The sequence below is a fragment of the Gambusia affinis genome, linkage group LG11 (genome assembly GCF_019740435.1).
Source record: "Gambusia affinis linkage group LG11, SWU_Gaff_1.0, whole genome shotgun sequence".
Lineage (NCBI taxonomy): Eukaryota > Metazoa > Chordata > Actinopteri > Cyprinodontiformes > Poeciliidae > Gambusia > Gambusia affinis.
The window spans coordinates 27,844,995-27,858,003 of record NC_057878.1 but is presented as its reverse complement, the minus strand read 5'-3'; the positions used below and the strand labels follow the sequence as shown (position 1 = coordinate 27,858,003).

Genomic DNA, 13,009 nt, shown 5'->3' with positions numbered 1-13,009 from the left:
GAAAACTATTTATCAGACAGAAAACCTGGGTTTCCCCAACCAAATATAGGTCTGGACTTTGACTAGGTCACACTGAAACTTCCATTTTTTGCATGCATAACCAAGTTATGTAGTTTTCCTTCAAGATTTTCTTGTAAAACTTTTGTTTGTGCCGCTATCATTTTAAAGATATTAATAAATGTTTCCAAAGGTCATGAAAGGTCACTAGCTCTCCCACATTCTTCATATCAAACATAAATGGTTTCAATCAAATTTGAATCTACATTTGTGCTGCTTTTGCTTTGGCGGTATTAACGAATGTTTAAAAGTCAAAAGGTCAACGCCCCTCCAACATCACCCAAATCTGACAAGATTAGAGTCAAATGTTTGTGCTGCAATCATTTTACAGATATTAATAAATGTTTCCAGAGGTCACCAAAGGTCAACCAGCCTCAGACAAAATTAGTGTTGAACGTTTATGCAGCAAAAATGTTCATTTGTGCTGCGATCATTTTAAAGATATTAATAAAAAAGTTTCATATTTACAAAATCAAATTTGGTGTCAATCAACTCAACTCTGTTTGTGCTGCTTTTGGTTTGAAGATATTGATGAAAATATTTATTGATATCCTTTAGAACGATTACGGCACAAAGGAAATTTTTGCTGCACAAACGTTTGAAGCACATTTAGTTAGATTTGAAGAAGGTGGGTGGCCATCTGCACTCAGGTTTGTTTGTAGTGTGTTTGTTTGTAGTGTGTTTATTTGTAGTGTGTTTGTTTGTAGCGTGTTTATTTGTAATGTGTTTGTTTGTAGTGTGTTTGTACCGAAGTGGGTCCAGAGGACGTTCGGCGGCGGCGTCCCGCTCACTTTGCAGTCGAACCGAGCGTTTCGACCCTCAATCACTTCCAGAACGTCCAACTTCCGAGTGAACAGAGGCTCCAGTGACGGAATCACTTTGAGTTTTCCGCTTGACGTCACTTCCTCTGAAAGTGGAAACCCAAGAACAGCGATTAGGTGACATCAGCGTCGGCCATCTTGCGTCTCACGTTCTCCAGGTCCGAACCTTTGGCGGTGCTGAGCTTGCAGGTGTACGTCCCGCTGTCGTCCTCGTGGACGGAGTTGAGCAGCAGGCGGCACTTCCTGCCGTCGAAGTGCATCTTGCAGTTCAGCAGGGCGGGCTGGATCAGCTTCCCGTCCGCCAGCCAGTCCACGTCGGTGTCCTTCGGCCCGACGGCGTGACACTCGAACAGAACCGTCTCTCCAGCCTTCGCTGTGATGTCCCTCACCGGGCGAACGACGGACAGACCTGGCTCGACCGCAGGAGCTGAGAGAGAGAGAGAGACATGGAAACTAAAATGAGAGAGAGATGAGATAAGAGATTTTACTGAATGTGAAGGGAAGGAAGGAAGGAAAGAAAGCAGAGAAGGAAAGGAGGAACAAAAGAAGGAAGGAAGGAAGAGAGGAGAAAGGAAGGAAGGAAAGAAGGAAGGAGCCATCTGTGCACCTGACCTTTGACCTCCAGCCTGGCTTCGCACTGCTTGGTGCCGTACTCGTTGATGATGCGACACGTATAAACTCCAGAGTCGGATTTGGCCGCAGACCTGATGGTCATCTCGAAGGCGCCGTCCGCCGCCTCCCGAACGACGTGACGGGCGTCAGACTTCACCGTCACTCTGTCCCTCAGCCTGAAAACAGCAACAAAAATTAAATATTTAAATCCAGAGGTTATCCTGCTGACTGAGAGAAGAGGATTGTTACATGTTCCTCTGTTTTGGTTTGACAGTCTTGTGGTGGGCGGCGTTCCTTCATCGCTCTTTATTTTCTGCTATTGTGGTTTTAAATCACGATGAACTCTTCGGCCCACATGAATGATTCAGCCTGACTGATTATTTAGAGGACAGAGCTGATGTGAGCAGTTAAAAATAATGCAGCGCTAAACGTTACATAACGCTGAAAAACACAGAACAACATGACTCTTTGTCTATGGAGAGAAACTGGAGCCGTAAAGTTTAAAAAAGAATTTAAGCTGAAACATTATTTTGAAATTGAAAAATAATTTTCAATTACGAAATAGAGAAAAAAAGAAAAAAAGTTTGAAACTGTAAAAAAATATTTGAACTGGAAAAATTGCAAGTGTAAAAAAATTTCAATTTAATTTTTTTTTTTTTAAACTTAGAATTTGACTTTTCATTTGATTTTTTTTAATTTTTATTCCAAGTTATTGCGGCTGTGGGAGTCGAACCAGCTATAAACTGACGACCTGATGAAGCTGCTCAGCCCAGAAAATGTCCTGAATCTCATTTGAACTCGTGTAAATCTGGAACGTACCAGTAGAGCATGGGCTTCGGTTGTCCTGCAATCCGAACAGACATGGTGACTTCCTGTCCTTCACTGACAGATTGGTCGGCCATTGTTGCCTGTTAAAAATGCAACAAAAAATGAGTAAAATACAACGTTAAATACACATTCCCATGCTCTAAAATGGTTAAAATAAAAAAAACAACAGAAAAAATAATTAAAATTTGAAGTAAATCAGCTTCAGTTTGTCCTCGATGGTCTGACCAGAAAAGCAGGAGGTTCCCTGAATCTTGTGTCAATATTTCGTCTCGGCTCTTGAGGTCCGAAGTCCGTGGCTTCCTCCAAAGGACTTAAATACTCTTCGTCAGAAGTTATCGGGCTGCTGATTTCCATCGGCACACGCAAACCTCCTTTTGGCTCCTGCACAGAGTCTGAGATCAGCAAAGTTGTGTTAAATTTCCATCCATCAACACTCTCAGCACCACTCCCAAGTTAGTTCTGGGTTAAAGGAGCGGTTGCTTTGACGATTCCCGCCTTTTTTACAACTCATTGGGAGTGGCTGCGAACAACACCAATCTGTTTAAAAGAGTAGAAATTTAGCTTCACATAAGCAGTTCCTCAATGAAAACTATGATTTGTACTAAAAGACAGTCTTCAAACCCAGATTAACACCCATATGCTATATGTAGCATTGCTAAAAAAGTCAAAACAGTGGCAACTAAAAAGCTAGCTGCACTAATTCTGAAGCACTAATCTTAAACATTAGCTCTGCTACGGCTAAAGGACAATACCTACACCACATTGAGCAGAAGCTAACGCTAACGCGCTAATTTCCACCATGACCATCACCATGTGTTAATGACACACCATATGTCATTACAGCGCCCCCCCATAGGGCCTAATTTGTTATTGTTATTGTTGTGTTTTACTAACGCTGTTACTGATTTTGCCTAATTGACCACAGTAAGACTTTGGTGAGAAAACATGCAGGACATTTGTAGATTTTAAGTTGTTTACTGCAGAACCAGCAATGCATTCTGGGTCAGGATGAACGTAATTTGCTGCGCCACATGTTGAGAACCTGAGGAGTCCCAACAAAAAGGCTCTAAAACAATTCATGTGAGTTTTTATGTGCATTTGTTTAATTAACTGACGTCCCCTGTTTGTTTATATAAGTGTTGTATTTTTCTTCAGGCCTCATTCATTTGTTTGTTGCATACTTGCCATTTGCTCAATAAAGTTTATTATAGATAAAGAGGGAATGTCAGGGGAGGAACTGCTGTGTAAAAAGCTTCAAAATAAGAGCATGAATATTGAAATGGAAAATCTCTAACAGTTAATAACCAAAACTTTATTCAAGTGAAAGTTTACAAAACAGTGAATTAATTCAGTCAGTGAGCAAAATGTGCTAAATGTTTTCAAAGCTAAAGTGCTTAACAAAAAGTTTGTTTAATCCACTGTTAGCGGACAACCACCATGTTGTTTTCTAACAGACTTGTTTTTTTTAGTTATCCAAAACTGACTTTAGTGTTTAAATATTATGATTAGGCTTTTCATTTTGCCTCAGTAAACATTGATTATTTAGCTTTTTGCACTGTTCAGCGAGAACACAGGCATTGAATAGGTTTACAAATTACCCGTACCTCTCCTGCGCCCGCGAATAATTACCATCTGAAATAGAAAACTGTGTTGCATCAAAACAATAGTGTGTTCACAGTGAGCACAGCTACTGACACTCGCTGGGAAATTTATAGGTTCGGTTTCCCCTCGTCGTTTCTATGGAAACTATAAGTGTGGTTATTGAGCTGGAGCATGTGGCGCACACACAGACACAGACATGCACACTCATTTCGTTTAGGGAGATAACGGCGAGGGAGCAGCAGAGAAAGCAGCGTGGGAAGAGAAAGTATAGAACAATGGATTTTTATAAAGTCAGCAGCACCGACTGAAAACAAACGTTATGTACACTGACCTGATTTAAATCTATCGACAGCTTAGGTACACGAAACATGAAAAATGTTCTACAAAGTAATCTGTTGCAAATTAAAGAGGTTAAGTGGATCCTTCAGGGTTCAGACTGTGGATCAGCACCAATAACGTTCAATATGAAACTGCAAAATAAACAGCAGACCAACAGCAGAAATGAGTTTAAACCAAAGACATTGAATTGATTCAAGTAAATAATTTATACCACTTTAAATTGACATCAAAACACGTGGAATACTGGTCCAAATGTAAATAAACAGAGGAAATGTTGTATAATATCAAGTCCTGTCACTATTCTGAATAGTGTCTGTATATTAGGATCAAGGGTGTGCAATTCTAAGTTTCATTTTATTATGAATATAATTAATCATAAACTTAGGAATCCTGTATGCAGATGTGCAAAGTGTAAAACATAAAGAGTAAAGTCATATTACAAAAATAGAGTTGTAGAAGAATAACATCATAATAATGAGAATAAAGTTGTAATAATATGAGAACAAAATCACAATATTCCAAGAGTAAAGTCATAGTGGTAGGAGAATAAAGTCAAAATTAAACAAAAATAAAGTCGTAATAATATCAGAATAGTTGTACAAGAATAATATTGTAATATTTCAAGAACATAGTTGTAATAATGACTAATGGAAAAAGATGGGAATAAAGTCGTAATAATGCAAGTCAGATCTTAAAAACACAACTGAAGATTTTCCTCATTAAAACTACTTTTTTTATATAATTTTTTGACTTTCTTCAGGGAATACTTTGACTTTATCCTGCTAATATTCTGATTTTATCCTCGTGATTTCTGGCTGTAATGCTCTGTTGTACCGTTCAAACTTCCAAAAACAGAAAAACTACAGCAGTTAAAACCTGAGCGGTTAAAAACTACAGCAGTTAAAACTTGAGCAGTTAAAACCTGAGCAGTTAAAACCTGAGCAGTTAAAAACTACAGCAGTTAAAACTTGAACAGTTAAAATCTGAGCGGTTAAAACCTGAGCGGTTAAAAACTACAGCAGTTAAAACCTGAGCGGTTAAAACCTGAGCAGTTAAAAACTACAGCAGTTAAAAACTACAGCAGTTAAAAACTACAGCGGTTAAAACCTGAGCGGTTAAAACCTGAGCGGTTAAAACCTGAGCGGCGACGTCTCACCTGCTTTAACAGTGAGTGTGGCGCTGCTGGTGGCTCTTCCCATCTGATTAACTGCAGTCACGCAGTATTTCCCACTGTCAGCCGTTTGAGCTGATTTTATGAGCAGACTATGTCGTTCGCCTTCCACTTTGACCAGGTAGCTTGGCTTGCCTGTGACGTCCATGTTGTCTTTTGTCCAGGTAACTTGAGCAGATGAGACAGTAAGGCATGTAACTCAACTTGTTCTCGTTTTCAGGGATTTTAACTTAAAAAAAAAGACATGTTACCTTCAGGACATGGGGTTCCTGCGATTATGGTTTTCAGCAGCACGTCTGCGCCAGCGGATGCTACGGTATCCTGGAGGCTGAACTCAAACACAGGAGCCTCCATCGGGTCTTCTCCAGCAGAGACGTACGAATCGTCTGAGGAATCTACACATTTTTAACCATCGTTATCCCCAGGCAATAATACTGAACAAGAATTACTATTAAACCACAAACCTAACTCTGGAGACAGAGGTCGAGGACGGCGGCTCTTCCCTTTCGTCTTCGGAGGTTTTCCCTCCTTGGCACTTATACTCGTCTGCTTGGGCTCTTTTGTCTTTGCAGGAACGTCCTCGTTCATTTTCTCATCTTCAACGATAATCGTAGGGACCTTTAACTGTGGAACCGGTTTGGACACCTCCACCTCCATCACGGCCTCTGTTGGGGTAACGGATGTTACGCGTGGAGATTTTGGACGAGGCTGAAGGTGAAGGTCTTGCATAATGACGACCCTTTTCTGCACCAGAGGACTTTCAGGTCTGTTTTCAATTTTTCTCACTGCCACCTCCACGGGCGTCTTCCTCCCCGTCTCTGGCTCTTGGCTGTGAGGCGATTCTTGCATTCGAGAAACTCTTTGAACAAGCGGACTTGGGGGCCGTCGCTCAACCTTACGCAGTGTCATTGTGACATTGGGCGACTCGGCCCTTTGCTGTTGATGTAACGCTGGTGAAGGCGACCTGGGAAGTATTTCTGTAACCGGACTGACTCTGTGTAACTCCCGGACGAACCGTTGTCCCGGCAGCTCTGATAGCTGCACCGACTCCGGCGGCCCTGGGGCGTCTCTGAATCTCCCCGTTGTTGGGCCAGTTGTTGTTGTCTTCTGGGGTTGGTGCAGTTCCTGCTGCTGCATCTGTTGCTGACTCAGGTCCTGCTCCCTTTGCTCCTTTTCCCACTGAGCGCGTTCTCTTTCTTGCAGCTTCAGTAGAACTTGTGGAGGAATCGGTTCGATTTTCCTGAAAGGCTGGCGCTGCCTCCCCTTCAGGGTGAGCTGTTCGGTGGAGAAGGATTTCTTTAGATGGGGTTTCCCAACCAGTTTCTTGATGCGCTGGAGCTCTTCCGTGAACTTGTTCTCAATGTCCTGAACCTTTTGAGAGTAGCGAGGTTTCTCCTCCAGGGAAGCAGCTCTCTGCTTAAACATGGATCTCCTTTCTGCAGCATCCTCTTTCAAAGCCTCTCGAAGATCTTCTCTTGAACTCTCCCTGGAGATGCCCAACCGGCTTCCACCGTCATCTGAATCTACAGACCCAGCACGGTTGAACCCAGCCCAGGACCTTCCCGAGACAGAACCTTCTGGAATATCGAGGCTTCGCCGTCGCTCCTCTAGGCCGCGGACCTTCTCGAAGACCTTTGAACTTGCCCTCGTCAGCTTCGGAGAAGGTCTGAGGTTGAACTCTTTTCGGGAAGACTCACTCAGTGGGGTCTGTGGCCTGGAGTCCTGGCCACCTCCCTGAGAAACACTTCTTGGCTGCTTTGTCTTTTCCTCAAACTCTCCTGGAACCGTGTCTTGGTATTCAGTTGGCACAACAATTTTCTTACGCGAGCTGACAGGAGTGGTTGAACCAGAGCGGCTTGGCATCGGAGAGGACGGGCCACGCTTGGCCAGCCTTGGCGATGGCGGAGGAAGAACTTGGGGAGGAAATTCTCCTGCGAAATCGTCTTGGCTTCTGAAAAAGAAGAATTTAATGTCAACACCAGGATTCAGAATGATTAATGTAGTAAGACAACAAGGCATTTTGGACCGCCATAACGTGAGTCCTACTTGCCTGGTAGAGAGATCCTCGTGTCCATGTGTTCTACTTCTGTCCACTCCACATTTCTCCATCACTGTTTCTTATGCAGAAAAACAAATATGTTGGTAAATTAGTCAGGCATTCATGGAAATATTGAATAATACACATTTGCAACTCCAATGAATCCAGTAGTTCCTCAACTTTCAGCTGCTAACCCACAAAGTAATCACAGACCAAATGATCAGTAAGCAACCATTCCTGTTTCTCTTTGCAGGTACAAACTTTCTCCTTGGCACAAAACGTCAGACCGACTGATACCTGAAAATATCTGTTAAAGTTTAAATTATCGACTGACAGAGTTCATCAAGCGGTTAAATGTTTATATTCATGCTCTTATTTTGAAGTGGATGAAGACTGTTTAGTTCCATTTCCTCTCCTCAAGTTCTCTGTATTTTTTCCTCATTAACTTTATTTCAAACAAAAACATACAGAAACAAAATAAAACACAACAACAAGATATCAACATAAATACAATATCTGAATTGAAGTTAGCTGTTTAGCATTAGTACTGTGTTAGTGTAGTGGTTTAGCATTAGTTACCGCCCAAAACCATGTTGGTATAGGTAAGGTAATGAATTTTTATTTATGCAGCACATTTTCTGCAACAAGGCAATTCAAAGTGCTTTACATAAATTAAAAAGAAAACAAAATAAACCAAAAGAAAGAAAATCTAATAAAGCTGATAATCCGTTCCAGTTCTGAGTAGCTGGGATAATTTTTCTGAGTTTGCTCTTATTCCTGTTCTGGGTTGCAAAAGTAAAAGTGAGTAGGTATCGTCTGGACTTTCTAAAAATGTTCCAATTTTGTAAAAGTAGTAATAAATACTAAATATTCCTGTTCTGGAAGAAGGTTTCCTGGATTCTGAGTTCGTTCTAATCCCTTTTCTGGAGCTTTGCTGCATAATAATCTAAAACGTAACTGAATAAAAATAAAAATTAGCAGCGGTTTAGTATTAGGGGAACTAATGTTTCTGAAAAGTTAGCAGAGCGTCTGAAGCACAGCTAACATTTTAGCTAGCAGTGTCCATCACTGAACGTGATTCAGCCGTGTTGGAGCAGGGATGCATCTAAAACCTGCGAGGCATTAGCTCTAGGGTTGTTGATGCCTCATTTAAGGTTTTGGACAGCAATACTTGGACATGCTGTCGATAAACGTCTGAAGGCTGCGGCAGCAATAACAGTAAAGCCAAAACAAATCCTGGCGGGACACAGTGGAGGAAGACAGACGGGTTACCACCATGAACGGCCTGGTCCAGGGCGTCCCCGCGGTCCTCTTTGGTCTCGAACTGGTCGCCACCTTCATCTTCTGTCGTCTCAGAGTCTGCAGGCAAGACAAACACAGCCTGAGTGAGTCTGTGATGTAATAATTTACCATTCTGGCAACGCGGGAGACTGAAGTTGGATCATGGCACGAGGAGAGGACACGGTTGCCATAGTAACATGCTTACTCCACCGTCACTGTCACAACGACTCATTAGCAATATTTGGTGGAGAACAATTAAAAAACAAGAGCCTTGTTCACCTGGGTTTGTTGAGTGAACCAGTGGAAAAGGAGAAACTCCAAACACTGAGGCATCTGTCACAAACACGCCGCATGTCTCCGTATGAGGAGGCCAGGGACTAAAGTAAATATTGGAGACTAAATTAAGGGCAGCTTCATGTCAGCAGATTCTCTCCGGATAGAAGCGCATGCTAACAAGAGATGCCTTTTGTTTTAACACGCACAGAAAATTCAGTCACTGCTCTGAAAATAGAAAGCATGACTGAGTCACTCTTATCCAACGACTCCACATCCCAGCATGTGGAATCACTTAGAAAGAAAGGTTTTAAAATACTGTTAACAGTTTAATAAAGCTTCCTTCAACATTTTACCGTTCACACCCTCTGGACCTGGTGCCCATCTCTGTCCTTTCACTTATTATTTTCCTATAAGTGATGCACTGTGCATCTGTTCATCCTGCATGTCTAGAAACTACGTTTCACCAGTTTCCACCAGTAATCTGTGCATAAATCTCCACAGATTACTCTGCAGATTAATGCAAAATTAATGCAAACTACGTCCATCCCCACATTCAAAGTAAAGAACAAGAAACAAAACACATCCTACTGTAAACGTTCTTCCTTCATGGAGATGAGATTAAAGTAAAAAATGTGACTGTTTTATTAAGTGAAGGTAAAGGTTCGTTCATGGGGGTTTAACCCTTCATTCATAGAGAATAGATCCAACCAAACATAAATACCACAAACGTTGGTCGGTACATATCGGCTCATGCTAACGACTCTGTTAGAGGTAACTTGATACCAATCTAGTGGTCAAAATGTGAACTACATGTGGAAACAGAAACGTACAACAAGCCAACCGCTTTGAGTTTTACAAACAGAAAACAATCTTAACCCTGAGATAGAGATTATGTAATAAAATATTTACATGTTTCTAATGTCTTCCACAATTAATACATCAGAATAGACAACAAAAATTCAAAAGTTATTACTAATTTGGGGTGTGAAGCTTTTTAGATACACCAGGCAGCAAAGGAACAAGTAAAACTAGTATTAAGAAGCAAGTTTGGGTATAATTGTATAAAAGTGTATAATTTATGTTTAGGAATTTGATTATGGAACTTTGAGTCAAACATTACTTTTAAATAAAATACATTGATTTCTTTAATATAAGGTTTGACATTTGTATTAAAGGTTTTGGTTATCAACTCTAAAGAATTCATAAAGTTGTTCTAAAGATGTTAAAGGTACAGTCCTGCTAATCCACTGATAGCATAGATACATTTTAGCTTAGTATTTTTGCTAACTTTGAAGAGTTTAGATTAAGCTTAAATAATTGTTTTGGAGAAATTATAATTTGCCAATTTGTTGTTTTGGAAACTTTCAGTTGAATAAAGTTCAACATTTTTGTTGAAGGTTTGGTTACCGACTGCTAAGCATAGTTAGATATTTATATTCATGCTCTTATTTTGAAATGTGTGAAGACTATTTCCTCTAAAGTTATCCACTCATTAGGGAAGCACCAAGTGGTGTCTGTGTACCTGGAATCATGTGAACATGGTTGAAATTAGCATTTATTTTATTTAGCTTCTGCTAAATGCCATGTTTGTGTCACACTTTAGCGTTAGCATTAGCTAGTGTTAAAAAAACAATGCAAGTTTCTCTATTTAGTTATATAATCTAGTTTAATAATTATATCATCTGTCTGACTATTTCTTAATTTCTTTCACATCAAATGATTAGTTTTGACACTACTAACTTGACTTTAATTACTTTGTTAATTTTTAAAAAATATATTTTGGCTTCTTCTAATTATAAATCTAGTCTGGCTGTTTAGATTCAGAACATAAAAACTGTTTTTTAGTAAAAAAATAAAATAAAATAGCAACAAAATAAAGACTTGAAATGACAGCCTTGTCCACATTTTGTAAAATATTTCAAGTGAAACTTTTAGGTTTTTTGCTGATTTCTGAGCAACAGGGACAGTTTGAGCTTTTTGCACAAAATTCTCAAACTGTTGTGAAAACGGTGATATAAACAGATATAAATGCCTCCAGCAATCGAATACAGAGATAAAACATTTAACGATCACTTGCCTGGTTGTTCTCTTTGGTCTGAAATGTTTTCATGGTTGGTTTATTTCTCTGCCTGGCTGACGTTCAGCAGCGGCGTATTCCCCGCCACACACGGGGGGATCCGCGCCGCTACGCTGCTCCTAAATGAGGAATTTTCCTCCAGAGACATCAGCAGCTTCAGCGCATAACGCTCCGTTTCTCATATGCTGACAACCAGGCGAGAGAAAAAGAAATAAACAAAAAGCAAATGCAAAAGAAAAAAGGCACTTTGTCGATTACATAACGAGTCCGACTCTCTGCGGCTCTACAGAGGGAATCCATGTGTGGGAAGCAAACCTCCATCTGCAGGTGCAAATGTCTGTTGAATGCATCTCACCCCCCCTCTGTGGTAAAAACAATAGCCGGTGACGGAGAGAGCATCTTCCCCCGCTGCGCCCCCCCAACGACGACCTGCTGGGAATGATCCAGCCTCTCCGGATCCGACTCTTCCTCCCCATGAGGTCGAGTTTTACCCTCAAACCGCTGGATCGAGCAGAAAGGAGGAGGGGAGATCCCCGCTCCTCTGCGCTGGGAGATCACTCTCTTTATTCCAGCAAATCCCGCTCATTCTGCGTTTGTTTATTAATAAATACAGTAACTGCTGCCACCAGGGCTGAGAAGCAGCAGAATAACAATGTGCCAACAGCAAAACAAATCATCTGTTGTGTAAAATCTGCTCCATGCATCCCAGCTTAAAAAAACCACAATCAGCAACGCAAAACGTTAAAATGACAGAAAATAGGAAATAAATCGCATGAAACGTCCAAAAGAGGGGAAATGTAATCAGGTTTTAACAGCTCTGATTTCATGAGATGCTGATTGTGTAATCTCTTTCTGTCTCCCTGGAAACTGCATTTCATGAGGTTTTAGTTTCAATCTGGTGTTTGATATGAACATCTGGGTGACAAAAATATTCAGAGGAGAGGAAATCAAAAAGTTTCGTAAAAAGTAGCAAACTTAAAGCAAATTAAAATCTACTAAAATAGGTGTTTAATGCCTTTTTAAAGCACAATCAAGTGTCAATCTGACTGTCAGTTGTTATAAAAATGTTACATTTAAACCAAATATAACTTGAAAGAAATTTGACTTCAAAGGTTGATGCACTGAAATTGGCCTCTGTCTCTTTAAGCCCTGAATCCTTTGGACACTGGCAGCTTTTTAGAAAAGCAACAAACAACAAAACTACCAACATTTCTTTTTTTCTTTTAAAAACAAACTAGCGACTAAATCCTGTGGCTTTGTTAAAAACCTACTTTGTTTTAAAAAGTGATAAATCTAGAAAAACACAACAAATCTATCAACTCTTTTACTAAAAAAGCAACCAGTGACAAATTTTGCAACATTTTTTCAGAAAAAGCAACACATTTTTTACAAAAGTGACAAATTTAGTGACTTTTTTAAAATAAAATGAGACTAGCAACAACCAATAGGAAAATTCAACTGCAGTAGCCTGTGTTCAACCCAAAGAGGGCAGCACTGAGCCAGTTTTAGGTAACATTGCAGAATTAAGCAAATTTACACCCCAAAAAAAACTCAAGATAGAAACCTTAAGAAATCATTTAAACAGTTTATCTGCAAAAAGAAAGTTGATTTGGTGTTTAGTTACTCTAACTGTAGCAACAAAAAGCGAAACTAAAGCAATCTGTGACGAGGAAAAACCACTTTAACAGGTTTGCATCACTTTCTTTATTAGAACAGAAATTTTTAAAATCCTGTTGCAAAGCAAAGCCAGGATGGAAACGTTTGTTCTCCAGTCCATCTGTAGCCTGATTAACAGAGACCTTCTTCACCCTTTGTGATTCATCCTCTGATTAAAGTGGATCAGCTCCTGTTGATTCACTGATTGCATCAGAGATCAGAGCGGGGATTTCCAGAGAGTAACTCAGGTT

The 13,009-nt window shown here is 40.3% G+C and overlaps 1 protein-coding gene across 4 annotated transcripts in view; it reads right to left on the bottom strand.

Annotated features, from left to right (window-relative positions):
• Window positions 1–13,009, bottom strand: part of spegb (striated muscle enriched protein kinase b) — a 40,943-nt gene that overhangs the window by 24,419 nt on the left and 3,515 nt on the right. For 2 of the 4 annotated variants that reach the window (XM_044132488.1, XM_044132491.1), the window contains exons 3-12: window positions 8,741–8,827; window positions 7,481–7,547; window positions 5,895–7,381; window positions 5,682–5,825; window positions 5,416–5,598; window positions 2,544–2,710; window positions 2,310–2,398; window positions 1,491–1,666; window positions 1,045–1,305; window positions 806–964 (exon numbers count right to left, since the gene is read on the bottom strand). In XM_044132488.1, the coding sequence (XP_043988423.1) occupies window positions 806–964; window positions 1,045–1,305; window positions 1,491–1,666; window positions 2,310–2,398; window positions 2,544–2,710; window positions 5,416–5,598; window positions 5,682–5,825; window positions 5,895–7,381; window positions 7,481–7,547; window positions 8,741–8,827 (2,820 nt within the window). The remainder of the gene's footprint in view (window positions 1–805; window positions 965–1,044; window positions 1,306–1,490; window positions 1,667–2,309; window positions 2,399–2,543; window positions 2,711–5,415; window positions 5,599–5,681; window positions 5,826–5,894; window positions 7,382–7,480; window positions 7,548–8,740; window positions 8,828–13,009) is intronic. The other 2 variants (XM_044132489.1, XM_044132490.1) reach the window with 2 other exon arrangements.